Here is a 26,365-nt window from a genome sequence, read left to right as displayed (position 1 = left end):
GTAATTGTAATATATTATTGTACACACATTACTACTACATAGATTGTATTTTCGAAAACAGAATTTTATTAATATTTAAAATTGTGACTTATATTAACCATTAATTAATTATAAGTTTCAAACTGTGTTACCTATCTGTTCATTTTTAATGTTGAAAAAAGTATTAATTATCATTGTTATGACCATTATTGTTTCTTTATTGTTACACATTATTTCGTAATTTGAAATTTTAAAATCTCATTCTATCCTTTCGACGAAGCAAACACTCATACAAATTACCGCAATTCTGTTTTAAAACTACAAGAGATTTGTTTGTTCGTTCGTAATTTAGTTATCTTCCTTGTGAAAGGTTGGATACATTCTTTGAAAAAGAAAGTGTATTTTTTAAAACACTGAGCTCTATATTTCATTGGAATTGTTTTCTACTTTTTAATTTGAATGAAAAGTAAGTATAATGATTTACGATGGAGGAAAACCAGTGATCGAGCTTTCTTCTTTGTGAGGAGGAGGTCAGTAATGAAAGAAAACAAATACGACGGTATTTTCTATTTACAAATAATAATAATAATAATAATAATAATAATAATAATAATAATAATAATAATAATAATAATAATAAATAATAATAATAATACCTATGAGTGTGCCGCGAGAATTCAAGTTAGACCCGTAGTGTGCCGCAAGTTGAAAAAGGTTGGGAAACGCTGGTCTATAGGGTTTAAGTGGAAAAATGTCAGTCAAGGAGAAAGATTTTGATTGAAAATCCGAACATTGCTGAGTGGCGTGCACGATATTTAAGGGACCTGCGTGAATACAGAAAACAAGGTAGGCAAATTGTATATGTTGATGAAACCTACATTCACGCATCACATTCAGTACCGGCGTGTTGGCAAAGTGAGAGTGAAATAGGTGTAACAGAAACTGTTGGAAAAGGGCCACGTCTTATTATTGTCCATGCAGGAGGGGAATTTGGGTTTGTTGATAATGCTTTATTAATGTTCAAATCTAAGCAAAAAAGTGGAGATTATCGTGATGACATGAACAGTAGAAATTTTTCAAAATGGATCGATGAAAAGCTACTTCCTAATCTTCCCGAAAACAGCGTTGTTGTCGTTGATAATGCCAGTTATCACAATGTTCAAATCAATAAAAGACCAACTATGTCTTCACTTAAAAGCGACATGATACAGTGGCTATCAACGACAGACAAACCTATAAACGAAACCGAAATTGAAGCGGAGAATAGAGTAAAAACATTGTGGAGAATGATCAAAAGACAACTGTTCTTAAGAATTCAAAGTGTACCTTATGTGAAACAATACGCGATTGACAAGAAATTTATAAACGCGGGGCACACTATAATAAGACTTCCACCTTACCACGCAGACTTAAATCCTATTGAACTTGTGTGGGGGGAAATCAAGACCAAAGCGAGGCAATGCATTTCCGATTCACTGGATGCAAAGAAAGAATTACTGGGAAAGTTATTTAATGAATATTCACCACAGAAATGGGTAAAATGTTGTGAACATGTGAAAAAAATTGAAGATTCTTACTTTGAAAGAGACGGACTTATGGATGAGCGTGTAGATGAACTGATAATTAGACTTGGTGAAACCGATTCAGACTCAGATTCATCGGCCGATACAGACTCAGATGAGTGGGAGAGTGAAACTGAAGGAGAAATGGAAAACATTTAGAAGGTGAGTTCTGTTCTATCGTTTATTTATTTTTCATTAAAATTAATTTCGAACTTTTCCAACGGTTTTAATTCATATATTACGTTGGTAAGAAATACTTAATTATTTCCCCTAATCGTACTTAATTCTTTTAATATTCAAAGAGAAAATATTAAAATGCATTAACAATTTAAAACAGTCAATATACAGCATTTACACTCAAATGTCGTAGAAAATCCTCAGACCATTCCGCTCCCTGCAGATTGCAACACTGCAAAACATCATTGTCGCGGAGAAGGGAGTGGGGAAATGTAGGATTAGGTGCGCAACAGCTAGGCTGCAGCGTTCTGTTTACAAACTTGTTCACTTATAGGTATAAGTGTTTCACTATAAACATTGTAAATTCCGCATAATGATATCATTGATATGGGATTGTGAACTGACAAATACTGTTCAATCTAATGAACTTATTGTGTTTTACCAATTACCACATTATGGTCACCGTATTAAAAAGGTAAAACTGATTCAAAAGTTAAGCCCGGCCAATTCTGGAAAAGCCCTCGCACAGTTCCCGTGAGGTGCACATAATCAAAAAGTATTTATTTCTTGCTTTTTTTAAAAGGGGGAAATGTGATTTTCTGTTTGACGACTTAGGAATGGGTTTTCAGATTTGACAGGTATTATACTGTTTGCGATTGTATGTTATACACTCAAAAAATCAGATTTTTAACTGTTATCATATAGATGTTAGTAATTTTGCACACATTGTGTTTTTGCACTCATATTTACATGTTTTCAGCCTGTAAAAACACAGTAAGTGTCACTTCTTGAAGTAAAACCATTAAAAAACACGTAAAAATATTTAACAACACTTGTAAACTCAACATAGGGCTATAATTTTGAAATATATATATATATATATATATATATATATATATATATATATATATATATATATATATATATATATATATTATAGGTTTATAAAAGCCATACGGGGGGGACTAGTCTACAGCATTCTACTTACTCCCCATTATCACTTCAGCATGCACAAAACGATGGAAAGTAATGACGAACAGAAACAGATGTTACTTTCTTATATTAGTAGGCGTACCTATTTTCAGGGATCTCTCCACGTGGGGTGTCGTTCTCCGCACTTAACATCACCAGGGTTGTTTTCCGCACTTAACATCACCGGGACGCCGCCCCGCACCTTACCCACACTTAAAATTGCAGCGTTAATACGTGAAAAGAATGAAAATACTCCGAGTTGGTGAAGTACTTCTCCACTGACAAGACCATGTACTCTTTTCCCCAACATGCCCAACTTGGCTCAAATTTACTGCGTTATAGGCTACTTACTGCCTATTGTACCTGTTCATACTGCTGACTGTGAGCGCGATTTCTCAAAACCGGGTAATATTTAGTCAGTAGCGAGTGCCCACACTAAGAAATTCCTGGAGGGATCCCTGTATAATTTTACTGAGGCTTTGAATTCCAATGTTTCTAATAAAAATAAATAGACCTAATGTCCAACGCCCAGCAACATGGAAAATTGAATACCACGTGCTGCTTGTAGACGCAAAGTACCGGTAAATCAACTAGATAAGAGCCATGTGTCAGATGTCGTGTCTGCAGGCATAAAGACGAACTAAAGGAACACTGGCTTACCTTTTGTTTCTTTATTTCCTTCCTCTGTTCCATTTTCGTTATTGTTTCTAAAGTAGGGGCCGCGGTGGCTCAGTGGTAGAGCGTTCACCTCTGGTGCTTGGGGTCCCGGGTTCGATCCCAGCCCCCGCCAAGTGAACTTTGTGGTGGACAAACACCGTGTGCGTGGGTTTTCTCGGGTTTTCCCGTTTCCTCCCACTTTCTTCATTCCACCATTTCATTCATTACTCATCATCACCGTCTCCTTTAGCCTAACTGGCATAACCGTGGGACGTAAAACTCAAAGATTTCATTTCATTTTTGTTTCTAAAGTAATGAAATTACTTTACCAAAGACAACAATGCATCATCACCAAACAGCGACCACTGATCTGTAGACAAAAGAAAACCCGGGCCGGCTAGCGAGATTTTTTTCCCATGAAACTTACGAACGGATAATATTTCCTGGGTTATGGTTTTTTGTTGAGAGTCTACGGTGCTTCGGCTAAATTTTTGGCGGTTATTGATGTATGTTATCTCTAATAGTACATATTTCTATAACGGATTCAAAGGATCGTGTAATTTTTATCTACAAAACAACACATTTCATTATATAGGAAAAGTGTAATGTCCTATTGAAACAACAGATAAACGTGCAGTTAGTTGCATATTTTAAAACTATATGAATGCAACCGAAAACGTTTGAAAACTAAATATAGTTAAAAAGTCCCTTCACCTCAAAATTGGCAATGGTTTTCCCTGCCATCTAGGAGATACCTATACGTATTAACTCTGGCTTAATGTCATATACTGGCAGTTATATGTAATTGAGTAACCCATTCCATAATGAATGTATTGAATTAGTAAGACTTAGTTTGACACACTAAACGCGTTTAAATGCATAATCCGAGAAAAGTAAGGTACTCTCATTAATACCACTCCACACTTTAAGAATTATAGTTCCACACTCCTTTCCTACAGTTCCACAAAGTGTGGAGTACTCCACTCAATTTTAGGCCCTGCTTTTGAAGATGCACCGAAGTTGAATTGAAGAATGAGAATTGTAGTGTAGCAGTAACTTGACTATTTGTTAAATAACTTGGAATAAGTAAGCAATATTGTTAATATATCTTTAAACAAAAGATAAGTTCGACTCACTTAATCTTTATCGGGGATGAATTATTAGATACTTATATTAAAATAATTTAATAATTGTTGCCAATCTTTGGTGCCAGAATCAAATGTTCATGCACATAGGCGCCGACTTGAAGAAAATATTGGGGGGGCCAAAACAATGAATAAATATATAATCATATTCAGCCGCTTTCTACCAACTGCTGGATAAAGGCCCCCTTCCCTCCAGATCTCGGTCTGCTGCATCCGCTCCACTGCTAAATTCATGACCTAAGTCAAATTTGTGTAAACGCATTAAAACAAATTCAAGTTCAAATTTTGGGAACTTCACTGCACCACATTGATCTTCACTTCTCATATCAGTGTTACCATAGTGTTGGTTGAAGCTTCAGTGCTCTATTAACTCTTTTAGGATTTTTGGTAACTTTTGTTACCATGGCGTACTATGGTCTTTGACCTCTCATTTAGGTTCTATAACAGGTGCTTGAGTCGTTTTTTATTAGTCAAGTCAAGGATAGACCAAATAACACCCCAGATGCGTTTTGGAACCGAATGGTCAACTTGGCTGCGCCAAGTAGGGGCGGAAGGGCGTGCCTTTTTATTTTTCTTAAGGCAAATTTCAAAAATCTTTCACGCCTGTAGTTTTCACGATATCAGATTGGAATTGTATGTACCTTTGGAAATTTTTCAAATTTTCCTGAGATCTCTACGTGAAGCCGAGTCCGGGCACGAGGGGCGCAAATGTTCCGAGGGGCTGATTTTTTCAGAAAAAAAAAATCAGTTTTCCCGATTTTTCCGGTTTAGGAATACGATACGTACATGTGTTTGGCACCGTTGGAAAGGGCTTGTTATACTAAAGAAAATAACGTTTAGGCCATGACTCTAGGCTAAACAGTAATGACGCAGTAAATTTTTATAATACAGAAAAACCTGTCAACTTGGCCACCTCTCTAAGTTGGCCACCTGCTTATCTTGGCCTGGTTTGTCTTGGACCTGCATTTTCCCATAAAGCATTCGTTAGTTATTACTCTGTAAGTTGGCCACCTGTCTATCTTGGAAATTGGCCGCTTTGAAGCAATGTTTATCCGGGTAGCGGAGCGGAGGTTTTGAGATATGAATTCCCTTAAGGTTTTCTCAAAACCTCTTTCGCTCCAAGGGAAACACTTGTAACTCATTAACAAGAGGTAGTTATACCAAAATTAGAATGTGCATATGTGCAAAAAAGAATAAAAGACATACGTCTAGAATGAACCACCATGCCGAAAGGTATCTACATAAAATATTTGTCTCTGTAGAAAAAAAAAACTGCATATAAATTATTGAATTTATAATTTTGCTCTTCTTGTTTTCAATCTGAATAACTCAGTGTGCTACAATACCAATTTCAATAAACTGCGTGCATATGTTTCGATTGTATGATTGTTTGTGTGATTGTTTTCCATCCGAATAATTCAATGTACCAGACTAGTTTTCAGGAAGAAAAAGGTACATATATTAAATATACTGTAGATTTTTTTTCTAGGACTGTGTATTGTTATGATTATTCTATATACATTATTTGAAAGTAGCTGTCGTGGTGCTGCTTATTAAAATTTTACAATCAAGTAATACTAGAAATCCTATTCTAAAAATACACCAATCACACTTATTTTCTGTAAGTTGGCCACTTTTCAATGGAACCTATGGTGGCCAACATAGGCAGGTTTCACTGTAAATATATACTTATGTGTGTGTATAAAGAGAGAGCCTAAATTCAGACTTTCAACAATTTTTCTGCCCTTTGTTTTTAAGATACAAGATTGGAATTTTGCACACGTATTATGTACATAACAATGTATTTTTAGAAAAAAAATCAGATCCCTACGTCAACCCAGACCTAGGCCAGAGGGGCAAAACGTTTCTGTTGGATTTGCAAAATACTTCCGAGTTTTTCCCTAATTATCTGGTTTAGGTGTATGAAACGGACATGTGAGTGATACCGTTGGAAAGGGCTTATTATACTGAAAAAAATGGCGTTTGAACCATGACTCTAGGCTAAATAGGAATGACGCAGTACATTTTTAAAATATTTTATACCTAGGAATATATAGAGGAAGTTCGGATATTATGGAATACCATTTTTGTTTCGCTTGTAACTCAGTTAATAATTGCACATTGAAACAAAAAGGAAAACAAGTATACGCCTTACATATTTGGCTTTATTTATGCATATCTTGATAAAGAAGTTTCGTTACAGGGGTGGGTAAAATTTATAATTTGTAAAGAAACCACTTTGGAGGGTAATATGAAATAGTCGAGCATGGAATACAAATGCTATACAGAAAAGAAATGAGTTTTCTGTTGAACATACAATGAATACATTGACAATATATGAAAATTCTGAATGCCAAGCCATAACTGATTGTGATTACTTGCAAAAGTCATAAATATAATACTCTGCTGCAGGATCGGCACAGTCATTGTGACCTCACATTAAACATGATGAACGCTGGAACCAAGCTCACCCCTTGTATCAACAGAAAATCTGCTGTAATAAAAAATACATTTAGCATTGTTGTCATCATAAATGTATGTTTAATTGCCCAATACCGATAGATATTTTTGTAATCAGAATACCATACGGAATACGGAATACCATGCTTTTCTTGCGGGTATTCCATATTGCCCTCCACGCCACATTGGAAACGAAAGAGCTGTTAAACGCATTCAAAGGCGTATAGGATAATGGTGCTTATCAAACTACCTCTGTATATCCAACGTCATAGTAAATAAAAAAATTGTTGTTCTATTACGTTTCAATAGGAAAATGCAGGTTGTAAACCACATCAGATTTTCACGTCTACAAACACAACGAATGTCACAATCACGTGGAGACTGACTGTAGAGCATCATGGGGACGTGAGGTAGTAGTTTCTTTCCTCTCCGCTTGGAAGCAACACATCACAGGCGAGATAATGAGGTATTCCATATTATCCAACTATTCCATAATACCCGAACTTCCTCTATTTATATACATATATGAAAAGATGGGTCACCTCCAGACTTTCAAAAATTTCTCCCGACCTCAGTTTTCAAGATACAAGAACGAAATTTTGCGCACGTATTATGTATATAACAAGATTTTTTTTAAAAGATTCACATCCCTACGTGAACTCAGGCCCGGGCCAGAGGGGCACAAAAATTTCGATTTTTTTTTCGAAAAATCTCATGTTTTTTTCTTCAATTTTCTTATTTCTTGTGTATAATACGGACAAGGGAGTGGTACCGCTGGAAAGTATGAGCTATTCTGAGAAAAACGAGGTATGAACCACGATCCTACAATAAATAGTAAGAAAGCAGTAGCTGTTTGAGTGAAAGTCTAAAATTTACCTCAAAAAGTGGAAATCCTAAAAGGGTTAAACGCCGATTTGAAAACGGTGCTTTTCATCGAATAAGAAGGCTGTTCCTAATATTGAATTAAAGGCACGACGTAATTTACGACAGAAATTCTTGCTCCTCTTTGGTAATTCTTCCTCAACTGGATTATATTGGGGGGCGAGGACCCCACCTTTAAATATTGGGGGGACCAAAAGTGCCCTGCCCCCCCAAAGTCGGCGCCTATGTTCATGCAGATCATCAGACGTAAGCCTAATCATCCAAAGTTACTATTTTGTAAAAGAATACCTTACTATTTTCTGGTATGTAAACAAAAAATGCAGCGGACTAAACGGAAGTAGTATTTGCACTTATAGGAAAAACAGAATTTTCAATTAAAAATTGAACCTTATGGGATGATAATATGTATAATGCTTTATAAATTTAAAATTTGACCTTTGACTTAAAACAAGGTACGTCGCGGAGTTTAGCGTCTCTCTTCAGCAGGGAGGCTATATACACACGGGACCTATAGCTTAAAGTAACACCCAAATCACTATCGGTTTGAATCCGAGGACTCCCAGTACGGTTTGAACCCGAAACCAGACGCGCCGAAGGCGAGCGCTGTACCCATGAGGCTACGGGGTAGCCCACAAAAGTAACAATTTGTTAATGTACACTCGTGCTCATAAATTAAGGATAATGCGGATACATGGTGAAACAACGCTCTGGTGGGCGGTTTTTGGTTGGAAATCACCTCGGGGTATGACCATGCGGTGCATTTGACCATTGAGTGCGGTGCATGTGGTGCAGTCGTCGCACGGTGGCGCTGGCAACAGTCCAAATACGCAGAGGTGTGTTGGTGCATGTCAGAGTACGGTGCAGCGTGTAAGTGTGCAGATGTTGTCAGACGTGCTAATGGTGACTGTGTGTTGAAAGTGGCTCAAAGAACACATATTGATGATGTTATGAGGGGTAGAATAATAGGGCGACTGGAGGCTGATCAAACACAGCAGGTCGTAGCACGGGCCCTCCGTATACCACAAAGTGTGATCTCAAGATTATGGCAACGATTCCAGCAGACAAGAAACGTGTCCAGGCGCTACAGTACGGGACGTCCACAGTGTACAACACCACAAGAAGACCGATATCTCACCATCAGTGCCCGCAGACGGCCATGGAGTACAGCAGGTAGCCTTGCTCGGGACCTTGCCACAGCCACTGGAACAGTTGTCTCCCGACACACAGTGTACAGACGACTGAACAGAATGGTTTATTCTCCTGGAGATCTGCAAGGTGCATTCCACTGACCCCTGTTCACAGGAGATCCCGTAAAGCGTGGTGTTAAGAACACAGTACATGGCCAATGGAACAGTGGTCCCAGGTTATGTTCACGGACGAGTCCAGGTATAGTCTGAACAGTGATTCTCGCCGGGTTATCATCTGGCGTGAACCAGGAACCAGATACCAACCCCATAATGTCCTTGAAAGGGACCTGTATGGAGGTAGTAGTTTGATGGTATGGGGTGGGATTATGATTGGTTCACGTACACCCCTGCATGTCTTTGACAGAGGGACTGTAACAGGTCAGGTGTATCGGGACGTCATTTTGAATCAGTATGTTCGCCTTTTCAGGGGTACAGTGGGTCCCACCTTCCTCCTGATGGATGATAACGCACGGCCCCATCGAGGTGCCATCGTGGAGGAGTACCGTGAAACAGAACATATCAGGCGAATGGAGTGGCCTGCCTGTTCTCCAGACCTAAAGCCCATCGAGCATGTCTAGGGTGCTCTCGGTCGACGTATCACTGCACGTCTTCAAACCCCTAGGACACTTCAGGAACTCCGACAGACACTGGTGCAAGAATGAGAGGCTATACCCCAGCAGCTGATCGACCACCTGATCCAGAGTATGCCAATCCGTTGTGCGGCCTGCGTACGTGTGCATGGTGATCATATTCCATATTGATATCGGAGTACATGCGCAGAAAACAGTGGCGTTGTGTAGCACATGTGTTTCTCAACTTATCACCAAAACCGTGGATACCGTGGATATCACCAATACCGTGGTACCGATATGTTTCGTTTGTTCGTATGTTGTGTTCACTATGTGGCTATGCTATTAGCGCCAGTTTTTTGTAGTGCCACGTTGTGTAGTACCACAATCTGCAATTATCCTTAATTTTTGAGCATGAGTGTAGTTTCATTTTGAAGGAGAGATATCTTCAATAGAAATAAGTAAATAGCTGTTTAAATCATTAGTTCTTAACTTAAACTTTTCTAGTACCTACGAAAGCAACTGATCTCGAATTCTTATTTGTACAATGTAAAGAAGAATTTCATGTATACTTTGATAAGAACTGTACTATACAAAGAAAATTTAATGAACTGTTACTTCTCTTATCAATTTCGTTTCGAGTAAGAAGGTAACTGCGCTAGAACAGGGAACTTTTTTGGAGTTATTTCTTATTTGAATGCTCGAGTACCAAAACATAACAGATTATTTTTACTTAAACATGACTTTAGTAGCAATCGTCCTAAATGATTGTTGATAGTATGTTCCAAAGAGTCTAGAGCAGTGGTTCTCAAACTGGAGTCCGCGGACACCCGGGGGTCCGCGACGTCTAAAAATTGAAATGTGTTGTGATAAAATGGAACTCACAGCTGTTATGCCAAAAGTATTTTTTTCAGTTACTAAAAAGAAAGCAATTAGAAATTATACCTACGTTTGTAAATTTGAATATTTTCTTTACTAAATTTCTGCCCTGAAGCCGGTCAACCGTTATATAGGACTACTTCGGGTGAGAGGAATTCCTTCTCTGTTAGGGCATTTTTTCAAAAGGAGTTGTACATTAACTGCACCGTGCTGATCTTGTTTTGTTGAGTTACAAGGACATCACCAGAAACCTCGATCTGGACACAATTGTTCCAAGATTGGCAGCATCCAAAACAAGGAGATTTATACTGTGATTGTGTTGTTAGTGATTGTTCAAATGTTCAACTTGTTTCTACTATAGCGTGCTAACATGAGGAGTGTATATATGCGTGTTGTGTTTGTGTTTCTTAATCTTATGAAATTTATAAATTTGTAGATAGCAAAAACCCATAAACATATCATTATTTCTTTCGAACATTACCATAAAAAGCTGATCAAAAAATGTTTAGAAGTACAAGTGTAAAATAAAGCGCGTGATATTTGAAGAATTATAAAGTTTCATATCTAAGGAGATGTAAATAATAATACAGGTAAGATGTTAATTTCATTTTTCCAATATGCATATATTAGTTTAGGCCACATGTATTTCAAAATATTGATTTAAGATTTTGAGACCCTTCTCTGTAGCATCTCTTTGAAAATAGTATTAAATCTCATTACTCTCTAGATGTTGTCAAGTTTCACAAATATTTTTTCAGTCGATCAAAAATTAAAAAAACGTATTTCCTGTACTAATTCTTTGGAAATTTTAATGATTGGTTCGTTCGGCCAACTATTATTTAAAAAAATATTTTTTTTATTTCCTTGAAGATGAGAAAACGGAAGAAATGTTTTGTTGCCATAACAAATAAATAAAAAGGAAACACATAGTATTCTAGCTTTCAGGTACAGTTGTACTAACGCTATAGGGGAACATTTTAATAATAATTCCTTCACGCTGTAGTTTTAGTTTTAAGAGCATAAGAAATTACTCATCATCACACACGGAGACAGACATTATATATATATAATGTCTGTCTCTGTGTGTGTGTGTGCTAGAGACCTGCACGGGCCGGGCTTGGGCGGGCCGACTCTATTATTTCTTTAGGCCGGGCCGGGCTTGGGCGGGCCGACACTGATTTCTCTTCAGGTCGGGCCGGGCTGGGGCCGATTAATTGCAATTCTTTAATAATTATTGACATTCGTTAAACGATAATTAGAATAAAGGCAAACGTTGAAGAAGTATGCCCGTGAAAAATGTTACAAAATGAAACTTCGAAAATTTATCGGGCCCGTGCCGGGCTTGGGCCAAGAATTTTTAAAAACTTATCGGGCCGAGCCGAGCTCGGGCCGAAAATCTCCCAAACTTTTCGGGCCCGGGCTGGGCCGGGCCTAAGTACATTCGGGCTGGATTGGGCTCGGGCCGAAACATTCGGCCCGTGCAGGTCTCTAGTGTGTGCCCACCCTAATTTACATTTAGCTCCCCTTAAATTTGGAGGCTGGCTACGGGCCTGCATCCGGACAGTGTTGTTATTTCGGAAGAAACGAGTTATTCAAGGAACACAACAAGTTTAAATTCAACAACAAATACGCGAATGTTCTACAAAACCATACTTTATCTTTGTTATAATTGAACATTCAGCCTAATAAACACGGAAACTATTCCCTATAAAAACTAGCAATTATAAAGTTCAGTTGTCCATTCTGATTAGTTCATGTTGAGTGTACGCCGTTTACTCTGAGCCGCTCGCGTTACTCTACGCAGCATAGCCCCATAGACCACGACGCCTATTATCTCTAATGTAAAGTTCAACGCCCAAAACTCCATAAAGCTATGTTAGCCAGGGTCCAAGTCTTAAATGACGTTCAGTTCAAGGCGACCTCCAAGGAAGACGTCTGGTTCCGAGCCCAGATCCTAAGAGGAGATACTTCAGAGACGGCTACCAGCGAGGACGTACCTAGGACTTCAGTGTCCAAAGCCCAGTTGAGACTGGAACGTCAAGACTGCAAACAGCGTCCCAGAGAAGAAGAGGGATTATCTCCGGCAGGTTCGATCAAAGGACTTCGACAGTCGACACAAAGCTTCTTCAAGGGTAAAGCTGCGTCGTTAATATAGTAACTAGTAAAAGTGTCTATCCGGATTCTGTGCCTGTGGACTCCAGCTGCGTCGTTAATATAGTAACTAGTAAAAGCGTCTATCCGAATTCTGTGTCTGTGGACCCGTTCAGTGGCTGCATGTGTTCTTACCGAGCGTGGACTTCTCGATCGTGGTAAAAACAGCTACCTATAACCATTCTCTCTCTGAAACTTCCAAGCAAACGATGTCATTGATTCAGAAGGACCATCCCTAACACGAAACTTGCTGCGGTAGGCACTTTGTATTAAGACAATTGAACTCTGGTTTTCAAAACACAGTTCAATGATTTTCGTTTTCTACGCAATTGCAATTTTTTTTTATCTCACACTTCCTGAACTTGCACTTCATGCAATCTGCAAAATAAGAGTAAAATTGTAATTAGAATTGCTACTACAGCAATCCCAAGAAACATTCATATTAATCTTATCTTCATGGAATATATGACGTTTTGCAACCCCTTCGTGAATTATGGCCACCCTGTATATTTAATGCAGACTGCAATAATTAATGACGAATTTATTAAGAGGTTAAATTCTCAAAAGAAAGAAATTAAGAAGTCTTTCACTATTACGACATTTTAATGTTTTATGCATGCATGTGTGTATAAGAAAACCAGACTTGTAATTGAAAATCACTCCTCTGTCATTTTCAAGTAATTTATACAGCGTTTGATCATTGTAAGCAATTGGAATACATGCGTATACTATTCAATAAATTAATTTAATCCACATTTCTTCACTGAACACTGCACCATGTGAAATGAATGACAACACTAATAAACAATGCGTATTTTTCTGTTCTTTTGTTTAGTATGAAAAAGTCTTGTTTCTCCACACTCACAGAAGTTACTAATCATATCGATAATAGTAAGGAAAGTAATAAAATGAAGTTGATTATTTTGATCACTTTTAGATTTGATCCACTGTTACACCAGCTTGTTAAAAATACATCTGAAAGGTTTTTGTATAGACCTTCTGCATCTTCTCCACATCTTAATTCAACTTCATGTGAATTTAGTAAACATTCCCTCTGTTGCTTTAGTGAGCTGAAAATAAATAAATAAATAAATTAGTACTAGCTGAACCTGCGCTCTCTACACAGAGCATCATTCACATATGAGCAACTCACAACATCAGTACAATGTACATGTTCTTTTATTATAGAAGTAAAGGATGTCTTGATTTAAAAAATCGGCAAGTGGTAACATAAAGGGGAAATTTTTTCGATTTTTTTTTTCCATATCTCGCACCGTTTGCAAGATTTGAGCCTAATTCCGGTTGGAGTTTCTAATTCATGTATAATTAGTGTTTTCTTTCTTCTTGTATGCAGTATGTAATAAGCAAATACAATACATACACAATTAATTGCAATGGCAGTGATATATGGTATTAATTGGGTAAAACACTCCGAACGATAAAGATTCATCTTAGACTGTAGAAATGGTTATCCATCGTCTTTCGTTATCATTCGGCCTTGAAACAAACGCCTGAGAGATATACAACCCTTGTATACAACTATGTTCTGTTGGAACTAGTGTTGTAAACGCTTGGGAAAAACCGGAAATTTTTGCGTAAAAAACAGTTTTTTACCGTTTTTTCCCGAACTTGGAAAAAACGGAACATTTGAGAAAAATTGAAATTTTCTAATATTTTACTACATTATGGTTTTAAAATGAAAACTATTACGTTTCTTGTATTAGAATAGGGAAAATTAGTAGCAACAAAAATATGTGCACCACTCCTTCAAAGTTAGCACTGATAGAAAATAGCTATGCCCACAAAAGATACTAAAATATAATCCTAGTTAGACTAATTAATGTAGACACATTTAAATTATCTTAAGCAAACTTATGAAAGGGACGTGTTAAAATAACGGGGCCAAAATCATTTTAGTTAATACCATTATGTTAAAATCATATATATATATATATATATATATATATATATATATATATATATATATATATATATATATATATATACAGTAAAACCTGTCTTCAACGGACCCTTTATTAAACGGAAAACTGTCTTAAACGGAAATATTTCACGGTCCCATGAATTTTGGAGTACAAACCGTGTAAAACTCCCTTCATTAAGCGGAAACTGTGTTACGCGGACAACGGAAAGAAAAATAAACATTTAACGGAAAATTCTGAGTTCCGGACTACAGCGTTTAGAAGATGTTTAGACATTCTGTGAGACATATACATTACACTGTCTGCGATAAAATGTTCGTTCTTTTGTTAATTCTGGACAGTGTTGACCTTCCCCAACCACTACTCACATTCACCCCCGCAAATTGTCCTTAATCCCCGCAACTTAATCAAGAATCATACGGAATGTCGGAAAGAAGAAAACGAGATAGAGGAAGAAGAGGGATACGACACAGAGTTCCAAGAAGAGTGTAGAATAAATACCTATCAAGATTCTCTCAGAAGTTTAAAGGAACTGCAAAAATTTGCCTTACGAAAATATGATTCTCATTCACTTAGTATAATTTCTCAGGCTAAAGTGTATGCGGAAAGTCAAGCAGCCAAGCAGCAATGTACACAGAAAACCCTGCTTGGCTATTAGAAAAATAAATAAAACATGTGCATAGCATATTTTGTATTCATTTTAATTTTTTTGTGTATTTATTCATAGAAGAAAGAAGTACTGTAATCGAACAATGTACGTACAGCAATATGTTTTCTCAGTATGCCCCTTTATAAGCATTTTTTTTTTGTTTTTTTTTAAGAAAGAAAAAGTCTACCTCCACTAAGCGGAAACCTGACTTTAACGGAAATTTTTGCAAGTCCCGCTCGATTCCGCTAAAGACAGGTTTCACTATATATATATATATATATATATATATATATATATATATATATATATATATATATATATATATATATATCCTATGTAGATAGTATCTTCCTTGTGCTGTGTAATATTACCGGAAACTTTGAACCCATTAGAAAAAATCTTTTGTTCGGAAATATTGGCAAAAATCGGAAATTATAATTTAAAAACTATTTCTTCTCCTGATGCTAATCTTATTTGCTGTTATGTGTCTTCAGCATATATATAATGTACTTCGCTAGCAGCAAGAATACTTAAAGCAACAGGCTTTAATTTTACTTATAGTTTCCTGATTTTTGGTAAAAATCATTCTTTATTATTTGTATATTTTTCGAACAACTAAAAAAGAGAGATGGTCTTATTTACACATACACACCTACATTGTACACTCCGCATCAAAAAATTGCGACATCTAACGCCATGCAGTTAGGCCACCCAATATACACCTTTTCCCATAATCGTATCAGGTAAAGAGACCCCCTCTCTCTCCTCCTTTCTTCTCTCCCATACTAAAATTAGCTAACAACATGAGCGCAATTCTTATTTCAAACTACACATGTATTAGTATCGATAAAGTGAAATAACAAAACCGAGACAAAACAAGATCCATAAGTTGATGTAGGGAGAAACTGAAACACACACAATGAAAAATTGAAACTAATGATTGTCTATTACACAGAGATGAGGCAGAGAGAGAGAGAAGAGGAGAGAAGAAGAAAAAGAAAAGGGAGAACAGAAAAAGCTGTGTAATTCAAACATAGTAAGAAAAGAACCTAACATTATAAAGTTCCGTTTTCAGAAATTCAAGAGTAATATAGAAATAACGTTTGTTTTCACATATTTTTTCAGAAGTATTCGAATATACAGTATAGAGGATGCTTTAAACATTCATTATGTCCCTTTCATAATGGATAGCATACTCAATTTCAAGTAGAACTGTACATCTCCAAAACACATCTGGGACAATATTAAAAGTTTAACACACATGATTTCCTTATGCGTGGTTCGATTGAAAATCCGGTAGTGTTCATTGGACTTACTGTTCCAAAATACATTCTAATAAACCTAGTAGAAGGCGTTATTCATATCCTCCATTTCAGACTACTAATGCAAACAGCACAAAAAAGCAAAAAAAAAAAGGAAAAGAAAAGAGAAAGAAAGAAAGAAAGAGAAAATAGAAGAGTTCTATTTTACTCCTAAATTTCTTTCAGAATAACCCTATATTAACAGTACAAAGTGTATCGTAATGAAAAGCTACAAATGTTGGAAAGGAAAAGTTTATGTTCCTCATAGATGTAGCATGTTTCAAATTTCAACCTGAAAAAAAAAAAAAACACATTGAATTATAGGATGGGAACAAATTTTGTGTCGAACTAGTATAAATAAAATTTTGTTTTCAAATAACCAAAGAGGTTACCATTTTCTAGTCTTTTCCGAAGATTTACCTGTTCCGAACATCCAGCATTGATTTTCTCTCTTCCGGATATAACGTATTTTGCACAGATAGAATGAACACGCTAAGAGATCAAACGGATCATCGTGTCAGTCGGATGATGTTGGTTAGGTTATAGACCACAACTGGGTCGAGAATTCAAATCCGTAGTGACCCGGTAATTCGACTGAGACTCGGTAACCCAGAGGATGAAAACAAGATTTTACTTATTCCCTTGCGTTTAAACAGTATTTTTGTCAGAGATGGCCAGGACTGGGGATGTTATTCCCAGAGCACAAAAAACACGCCACCGAAGTTAACAGTTAATTAGGTTCTCAAGATCAGGTATATCGGGCTTTTGCTCCGTTTTAACTTTGGAACATGACATGCGTGTGTGTGTGTGAGAGGGAGAGAGTGGGAGAAGTGAAAGATGCAAAGACAGGATAGGGAAACGTCAAGAAAGAAAGACAAATATTAATCTGAAACATACTTATCATTACAGTGTATGATAAAGAACGCGCACAGTGTTTATTCGAACTATTGCCAATGATGCCCTGTAAGTTCTCCATGTCTGCAGTCATTATTTTATGCGAAAAATCTTCCTGCCAGATGGGGGATCGAACCAAGATTTTCCATTTGGAAGTCTGGCACGTTACTAGTACACCACCGATTGCTTTAGCCAAACTTTGTTTAAGAAATGGTGTAGTGTTTCTTTCTGAGAACGATAACACGAAAAGTATATACTGCAGTTCAATGATATCTTTGGAATGCCCTGGTAATTCCATTGCCCTTTCCCAACCAGCATCCGTAAATCGTCTCTATCATTATGCATTTGTCTGCTTCCATATTCTTATGTATTGCTTGTCAAGTACAAGAAGTCGATTCTTCACGATCACTCTGTAAAAAATTAATTTTGGAGTGAACAGGATTTGAACCTACGTTTGACAGCTGTATTATTCATGAGGCCATTACGTTATCCCTACAGTATCATGCCATTTGAAATTACAAGCCAAATATTACTTACTTTAGCACTGATCTTTGGAACGAACCGACTTCTTTCTGTAACGTTATTTGCACCAAAGTGAACAACGATATTGATTTATTCGACGGCCTAGAGAGAAATTAGTGTCCACTGATAAAGGAAAAACATACAATCGAGGAAAAAATACAGAAATAAAACATATTTTGTAGTAATTTGCAGGATCAAAAGTTATAATAATAATAATAATAATAATAATAATAATAATAATAATAATAATAATAATAATAATAATAATAATAATACCTTATAATATTGAAAGTATGTATGTTTGTGACTCCTAATCTCTAGAACCACCCGACCGATCTCGGTCAAATTTCCAACATTGATAAGGTTCGGGCCCTGGAAGCTTTTTTTATCATTTCATTTTAACGGTAAAACTTAGGGGCAGCAGGGGAAGGAGGGTTGATATATAAAAACGAATAAAACGTAATAACTCTTGAACCACCACACCGATCTCGGTCAAACTTTCAACATATATAAGGTTCGGATCTGGGACGGCTTTTATCATGTCAGTTTGACAGTGCAACGTAGGGCCGGAGAGAGGGAGATATATGTAAAAAAATTAAAATGAAAGTGACTGTCTTTGTGACTTCATCACTCTTGACCACCCGACTGATCTCGATTAAATTTTCAACATAGATGAAGTTCGAAGCTGAGATGCTTTCTGACATATCACTTTGACGGTGTAACTTAAGAGATGGGGAGGGTGAACGACCTTTAAAAAAGAACGAAAAATTACCGGTGTAAGTGGCGAATCTATAATTTTTGGAGTCGCTTAGATTAACAGTGACACATCTGATCCTGTTTAAATCCAAATTCAGCCCCTCAACTTGGAGGAGGGGAAGACATAAAAATGATCGAAATAACCTTTATCAGTGTCGAATTCATAGTTTTCCGGCTCGCTGAGATCAAGAATGACACAGCAGATGCCGTGCCCCACAACATAGGGTGGGGAGGGGTTATATAAAACACATCCAAAATGACCGGTATCAAAGAGCACTTTAGTAATCCTAAACAGTGACTGAGTAACGGAACATATTACTATTTTGTCTCAATTTAACTCAACGAAGCGGGTAATTGATGTTAATAATAACAATAATAATAATAATAATAATAATAATAATAATAAACTACTGTACTGTAAATGTGAAAATTTATTATTATTATTATTATTATTATTATTATTATTATTATTATTATTATTATTATTATTATTATTATTATTATTATTATTCACGTACTTTTAAACTTGCACTACGTAATTACTGCAAAATATGTTTTATTTCTGTAATTCTTCCTGGATTGTATGTTTACCCTTTTTTCAGTTGCCACTAATTTTTCTTTAGGCCGTCGAATAAGTCGATTTCGTTGTGTTTTTTTGGTTTGTTCCAAACATCAGAGCTAAAGTAAGTAATGTTTAGCTTTAATTTCAGATGTCATGATGATGTAGGAGGTAACGTAGTGGCCTTATGAATAATACCATTGTCGAACGTATGTTCAAATCCTGTTCACGCCAGAATTATTTTTTTGCGAAGTAATTGTGAAGAATTGACTCATCAGTCTGGACAAGCAATACATAAGAATGTGAAAGCAAACAAATGTATCATGATAGAGACGATTTACGAATGCTGGTTGGGAAAGGGCAAGGGAATTTCCAGGACATTATAAAGACATCATTGATCTGCAGTATACACTTTTCGTGTTATCGTTCTCAAAAAGAAACACTACACCATTTGTTATACAAAGTTTGGCTAAAGCAATTGGTGCTGTAGTGGCAACGTGCCAGACTTCCAAATGGAAAATTTGGTTCGATCCCCCACCAGGCAGTATGATTTTTTTCGCATAAAATAATGGCTGTAAGGATTTATCTTCTGATGGAGAACTTACTTACTTAAAAGGCTGTGCGCGTTTTATATCATACACTGTAATGGTAAGTATGTTTCATATTAATATTTGTCTCTCTTTCTTGACGTTTCCCTATCCTGTCTTTGCATCTTTCACTTCTCCTCCTCGCTCCCTCTCACATACATAAGCACTTCATGTTCCAAAGTCAAAACGGAGCAAGAGCCCGATATACCTGGTCTCGAGAATCTAATTAACTGTTAACTTCGGCGGCGTGTTTTTCGTGCTCTGGGGATAACATCCCCAGTCCTGGTCATCCCTGACAAAAATACTGTTTAAACGCAAGGGAATAAAAAAAATTCTTGTTTTCATCCTCTGGGTTACCGAGTCTCAGTCGAATTACCGAGTCACTACGGATTTGAATTCTCGACCCAGTGGTGGTCTATAACCTAAACAACATCATCCGACTGACACGACGATCCATTTGATCTCTTAACGTGTTTATTATATAGGTGCAAATTACGTTATATCTGGAAGAGATAAAATCAGTGATGGATGTATGGAACAGATAAATCTTTGAAAAAGAATAGAAAATGGTAACCTCTTTGGTCATTTGAAAACAAAATTTTATTTATACTAGTTCGACACAAAATCCGTTTCCATCCTATAATTCAATGTCTTTTATTCATGTTGAAATTTGAAACATGCTACATCTAAGAGGAACATAAACTTTTCCTTTCCAACATTTGTAACTTTTCATTACGATACACTGGACTGTTAATGTAGGGTATTTCTGATAGAAATTTAGCAGTAAAATAGCACTCTTCAATTTTCTATTTTTTTCTTTTTTCTTTTCGTCTCTTTTTTCTTTTTGTTCCGTTTGGATTACCAATTTAAAATAAAGGATATGACAAACGCTATCTACTGGATACATTAGAATTTATTTTGGATCAGTACGTCCAATGAACACTACCGAATTCGCAATCGAATCACGCAGAAACAAAGCATGTGTGTTAAACTTTTGACGTTATCCTAGAAATGTCTCGAAGATCTACATTTCTACTTGAAATTAAGTATGCTATCCATTATGAAAGGGACACAATGAATGTCTAAAGCATCCTCTATATATTCTAATACTTCTGAAAAATATGTGAAAACAAACGTTATTTCTATATTACTTTTTGATTTCTGAAAACGGAACTTTATAATGTTAAGTTCTTTTCTTACTACGTTTGAATTCCACAGTTTTATCTGTTCTCCCTTTTCTTTTTCTTCTTCTCTCCTCTTCTCTCTCTCTCTCTCTCTCTCTCTCTCCCTCTCTTTGCCTCATCTCTGTGTAATAGACATCCATTGGTTTCAATTTTTCAGTGTGTGTTTCAGTTTCTCCCTACATCAACTTATGAATCTTGTTTCGTCTCGGTTTTATTATTTCATTTTATCGATACTAATACATGTGTAGTTTGAAATTAGAATTGCGCTCATGTTATTAGCTAATTTTAGTATAGGAGAGAAGAAAGGAGGAGAGGGAGGGGCTCTCTTTACCCGACACGATTATGGGATAAGAAAGTGTATATTGGGTGACCTAACTGCACGGCGTTAGCTGTCGCAATTTTTTGATGCGGAGTGTACAAGTGCGTAAATTTGAGCCTCGAGAAATATATTAAATAATTTAGCATTTGAAATTTGCGTTCGTTATTATTAAAGACTAGCAGAATACCCTTCTTTGCACGGGAAGAATGTTTCATTTTGGACATAAAGGGCACCAAAATTGTCACCAATGAACTTATGGACCCCAAAAACTATGAATTCGAACTAGTATCGGTCATTTTCAATTACTTTTACATGTCACCCTCTCCCTTTAGGAGTATTAATAGAAGTTGAATTTGGATTTAAACGGCATCGGAAGTGTCACTGTTTATCTCAGTGACCTCGAAAACTATGGATTCGACATTAGTATCTGCAATTTTCGGTCTTTTTATATATCTACCTCCTCTCCCTACCCCAAGTTACGGCGATGAATTTGAATTTAAATAGCATCGTAAGTGTTACTGTTCATCTCATGACCCCAAAAACAATGGGTTCGGTACCGATATCGGTCATTTTCAATATATATCCCCCCTTCCTTCCTCCAAGTGGCATCTTCAAAGTGAAATGATAAAAGCGTCATTTATGTTGAAAATTTTATCGAGGGCAGTCTGGTGGTTCAAGTGTTGTTAAGATACAAATATAGTTACTTTCATCTTATAGATAATTTGTGGCACTAGAAAACAAGTTGTTGTTAACGTATAAAATTTGGTACGTAAAGTTTATTAAAAAAAAGTCTGTCTATATTAGAATATTAAATCATAGTAATTATATGTCTTAGTGCATGAGTATTAGTGAAATTTGCCAACTGCCTTCTCTTTGAAGAAATAATTTGGTTAATATTAGCAAAATTTCAGCAGATCAAAGAGCACATTAAGAACTGTTTCATTCAAGAGCCTCTATTTATTGCAACAGAAACGCTTCATGATAGTAGATGTGCATGCAACTGTAAATGTTCTGTTACCACAATTTTATTTTCGAACGCTTCTTTTTTAAATATTCGCAATATTGAAATTTCTCAACTTACATTTTTTACGTTCGAAAATAAAACGACTCTATTACTAGTACAATTAACCTATAACAAAGATTTTTATTTCCCAATTTTTTCAAATTCTCCGGGAAAAAACCGGAAAAACGGTCTTTTACCAACAGGTACAAAATTTCCGGAAATTTTACAACACTAATGGGAACGTATAACTCGTAGGATATGATACTTTACTTTTTCAAATTTCAACACTCCCAGTGTACCCTAAAAAATGTAATAAGGAAATAACGGCCATGTTTTTTTTTAAATAGTCAAGGAGAATTGGACAATCTATACACAATTTGAAATCCACCAGTGAAAACGTCATGCGTCTAGCACTTGTGGTTTTTGAGATCTCATTGTCGAAAGGATTGGAGACAAACATATTAAGTTTTCTTTGGAGACAAACATATAAACCTAGCATTTTAGTATATAGACTAGCTGAAACTGCGCTCTCTACACAGCGCATCATTCACATATGAGCATGAATCTCCTTGTCATTCTTTACAACACTTGTACTGTCCCTTTACAGACAAACGTGAAAGACGTCTTGATAAATATCGGCAAGGGGTATCATAAAGGGAAGATATTTTAGATTACCATTTCTATCGGTTGTATTAGGAGTGTTTCCTCTGAACTTACCGATGCTGAAATCCAAGAGGAGCTAAAACAGGAGAGGATTCCAGTAGACAAATGCATTCGTATTGGAAATAATAATGGTCCGACCTACATGGTCCGGGAGCTTTATAAGCAACAGGAGACTATTGATTATCTGCTCGATTCGGTGCAACAATTTATAAGAAAATACATCGTGTCGAACCACCTAAAACTCAGGGACCTTTAACTATACGCTGCGAAAAATGTCATGTGCACAATGACCACACTACAGCGAATTGCTCTAATCCATCTAAGCGCGGATATTGATCGGGTCTACATGAAACCAAACCATGTCCAAACTTAACAGGACCACCCAAGTGTAACACCTGTGGCAGTGGACTTCACCCAACGTACAGTTATTGCTGTAAAGCTAAACCAGAGCCAACTTCCGAGCATCCGGAGCTAACAGTACCGCTAAAAACGACTGACACGACAGCTAAACCAAACCAATCCATCTTACCATCGCTAACAATCGAAGATTTTCTCCGCTACATAAGTCTGGTGCTTCAAAATATATTTCCCTTTCAGCGAGCCAATATTCTTCACCACATCATTTCTGCCGCAAAATCCATCTTCCATATCAATCTACATGCAACGTATTCTAACAACTATGTCCATTTTCATATTGGATCTCTGAAAACTGCTGTTTAGTACAATCTGCATTGTATCTTTCTTTGTGGGGACTACTTTCTTATTTGTCAATATTCGATCCTTTTCTCAGCATAAACAGTTATTAGAAGCAATGTTGTTGGAGGAACATATCAATGTCTTTGCGCTTAATGAAACTGCTTTAAAACCGAGCATGGTAGCCCGCATTCCTGGCTATCAACTAGAACGCCATAACTATCATGATCACCTGGCTCGTGCGCAAGGCGGAGTTGCAATAGGCTTTTTTTCCCAAAGTATCCAGTTCGATCGTATAACCCGCCAGCTTTTAGTACTTTCCCAGAATTCCTCTTTCGCTCTATATACTTTCCCTGCAGAGTCATCAATTTTAGTACGACCTATATTCGACCACGACAACCTATCCCGCTAGAGTATTTCGGATACATTGCCAATAATTATCGAAACATGCGGACATTAACATTCATAGTCGTAGTGATCGCGAAAAAAGCAGCTTTTCAACAGTATTTAACTGACAATCTCCAGCTCAATCTTCATGTCATTCTTTCGCACACCAGACCGATAAGTCACACTACACCTGATGTTGTCATTACATCTCTGAATCTTCTTACTGACTGCCAGCTTGAAGTTCTAGACTCAATTGGGAGCGATCACCATCCAGCGAAACTAACACTAACTCGAGGACAACGACCACTCCAAGAAATCGCACCTCGTTATGTCCTGAAAGTAAATTGGTCTCTTTTCCGGCAAGAGCTTGACTGTGCGCTTCATAGTGAATTCCTCCAACTAATGAAACCGAGTTAGCTTCCTGTCTCACAACTAACACTACGGCAATACAAACTAGTCCTAAGCATCATATTCCAACCGAACAAGTACATCCGCACAAACCAAAATAACCGCCGACATATGTTCCACTCATACTGCAAGCTTGCCGACACCTTCGAGAATATTATAGAACTGGAAACGAAGCATATTTACGTCTACATCACCAATGGCAAAGAGCGGCGCGTAATTATCTTGTTCCTTATAAACGTCGAAACTGGATAAAATCTTGTAACAACTTATCCGAGGAAGCACATCCTCCTCGCTATTGGAAGCGGTTTCACCAAGTTGTTGGCAAAAGCATTAAAATCACCTATCATATAATAGCCGACGGTACTCCTCTTTTCTCTGACGCAGACAAAGCAAACGCCGTTTTTACCCCTACAGCTGTTTCCAAAAGTTGTGAACGGACAGACATCTATTGTCTTCCTGCATTACAACTTTCCACGGAGCATATCATTGACCTAGTTCATCCTTTTCCTTCATCCATCGCTGTCGATGAACTGCACTCTGCTCTAAAACGGAAAAGGAATACATCACCTGGAATCGATACGATATCTTACCGACATATCAAAGAAGCCCCGCCATCTCCCTTGTTGCTCCTCGTCACAATATATAATTTCATCTTCAGAACCGGGTTTTACCCCTCAGATTGGAAAGTGCAAAATATGCATGTTCCATAAACCGAATAAACCTGTACATTCAGTAGCTTCTTACAGACCAATCCAACTCACCTCCGTTTTCAGTAAGATACTGGAAAAAATTCTAGTGTGCCGACTCCATAAGTACCTTGACGCCACTTCTCTGCTACCTGTTTATCAAGCGGGATTTCGCCCTGTTTTTTTTTTATAAATGACCAGCTACTTCGTCTCAGCTCAATAATTACTAATCAATATTACAAAGCTTTTCCATCCTGTCTCATTCTCATGGATTTAGAGAAGGCATTCGATAAGGTTTGGCATTATGGCCTCATTAAAAAAATGCAGTCGTTTAATCCTCCTATATGCTATCTCAGGCTAATATATTCTTTAATTTCAAATCGCATAGCTTATGTTACAGTTGGTACGGCACTCTTCTGGCTGATTTTCCTCTTACTGGAGTACCCCAAGGATCAGCTCTCAGTCCTTTACTATATATACAGTATGCTTCGGATATCCCTTCTGTACCACGTAATGTCTTTACTTTTCAATATGTTGACGACACAGCTTTTCTTGCTCTCTGCAAAACTGTACATCAGCTTAACATTGCTTTACAAACAACAATCGATAATTTTGTCAAGTGGTGCAAGAAATGGCAGCTAATGATCAACTCCGAGAAAACGCAAGCTCTGGTATTTCTACCAACTAAGCATCGTTCCAAAGTCCATAGAAACCCAACTCTCTTACAACTAACTGTTGATGGGTATCATGTACGCCCTTCCACCACTGCTACCTATCTAGGAGCGGTTTTCGATTCGAAGCTCAGCTGGAGTGCTCACTTGAAAAAACTAACGGACAAGGCCAATCTTAGATTAAATCTTTTGCGACATCTCACAGGAACATCTTGGGGATTAAAAGCCGATGTTTTGCTTCATACATATAAAGCATTACTCCATGCGATCTTTACTTTTGGGCATACCGCTTGGTGCAATGCTTCTGTTTCTTTCTATGAAAAACTCAGCATACTGGAACGACATGCTATTCGACTGGCGTATCGAATTAAACTTCCATACCCAACGTGGCTCACATACGAATATATACATTTTCCAAAGATCCCCGAGCATCTCGCACAACTTCGCCTGAGATACATCAGCTCTCGCATCCAAAGAGGCCATCCACTTTTCTTGGACATCCTTCACACCTACGCTTTTACTG

The 26,365-nt window shown here is 37.0% G+C and overlaps 1 protein-coding gene across 1 annotated transcript in view; it reads right to left on the bottom strand.

Moving 5' to 3' along the window:
* Nucleotides 1–13,210: 13,210 nt before the first annotated feature.
* Nucleotides 13,211–26,365, bottom strand: part of LOC145687659 (uncharacterized) — a 50,842-nt gene continuing 37,687 nt past the window's right edge. The window contains exon 6 of the mRNA XM_081761119.1: nt 13,211–13,690. Coding sequence (XP_081617245.1) covers nt 13,498–13,690 — 193 coding nt within the window. The 3' untranslated portion in view covers nt 13,211–13,497. The remainder of the gene's footprint in view (nt 13,691–26,365) is intronic.

The sequence above is a fragment of the Thermobia domestica genome, chromosome 6, assembly GCF_964235325.1.
Source record: "Thermobia domestica chromosome 6, izTheDome1.hap1.1, whole genome shotgun sequence".
Classification (NCBI taxonomy): domain Eukaryota; kingdom Metazoa; phylum Arthropoda; class Insecta; order Zygentoma; family Lepismatidae; genus Thermobia; species Thermobia domestica.
The sequence above is the reverse complement of the archived record's forward strand: the minus strand, read 5'-3'. Positions and strand labels throughout refer to the sequence as shown.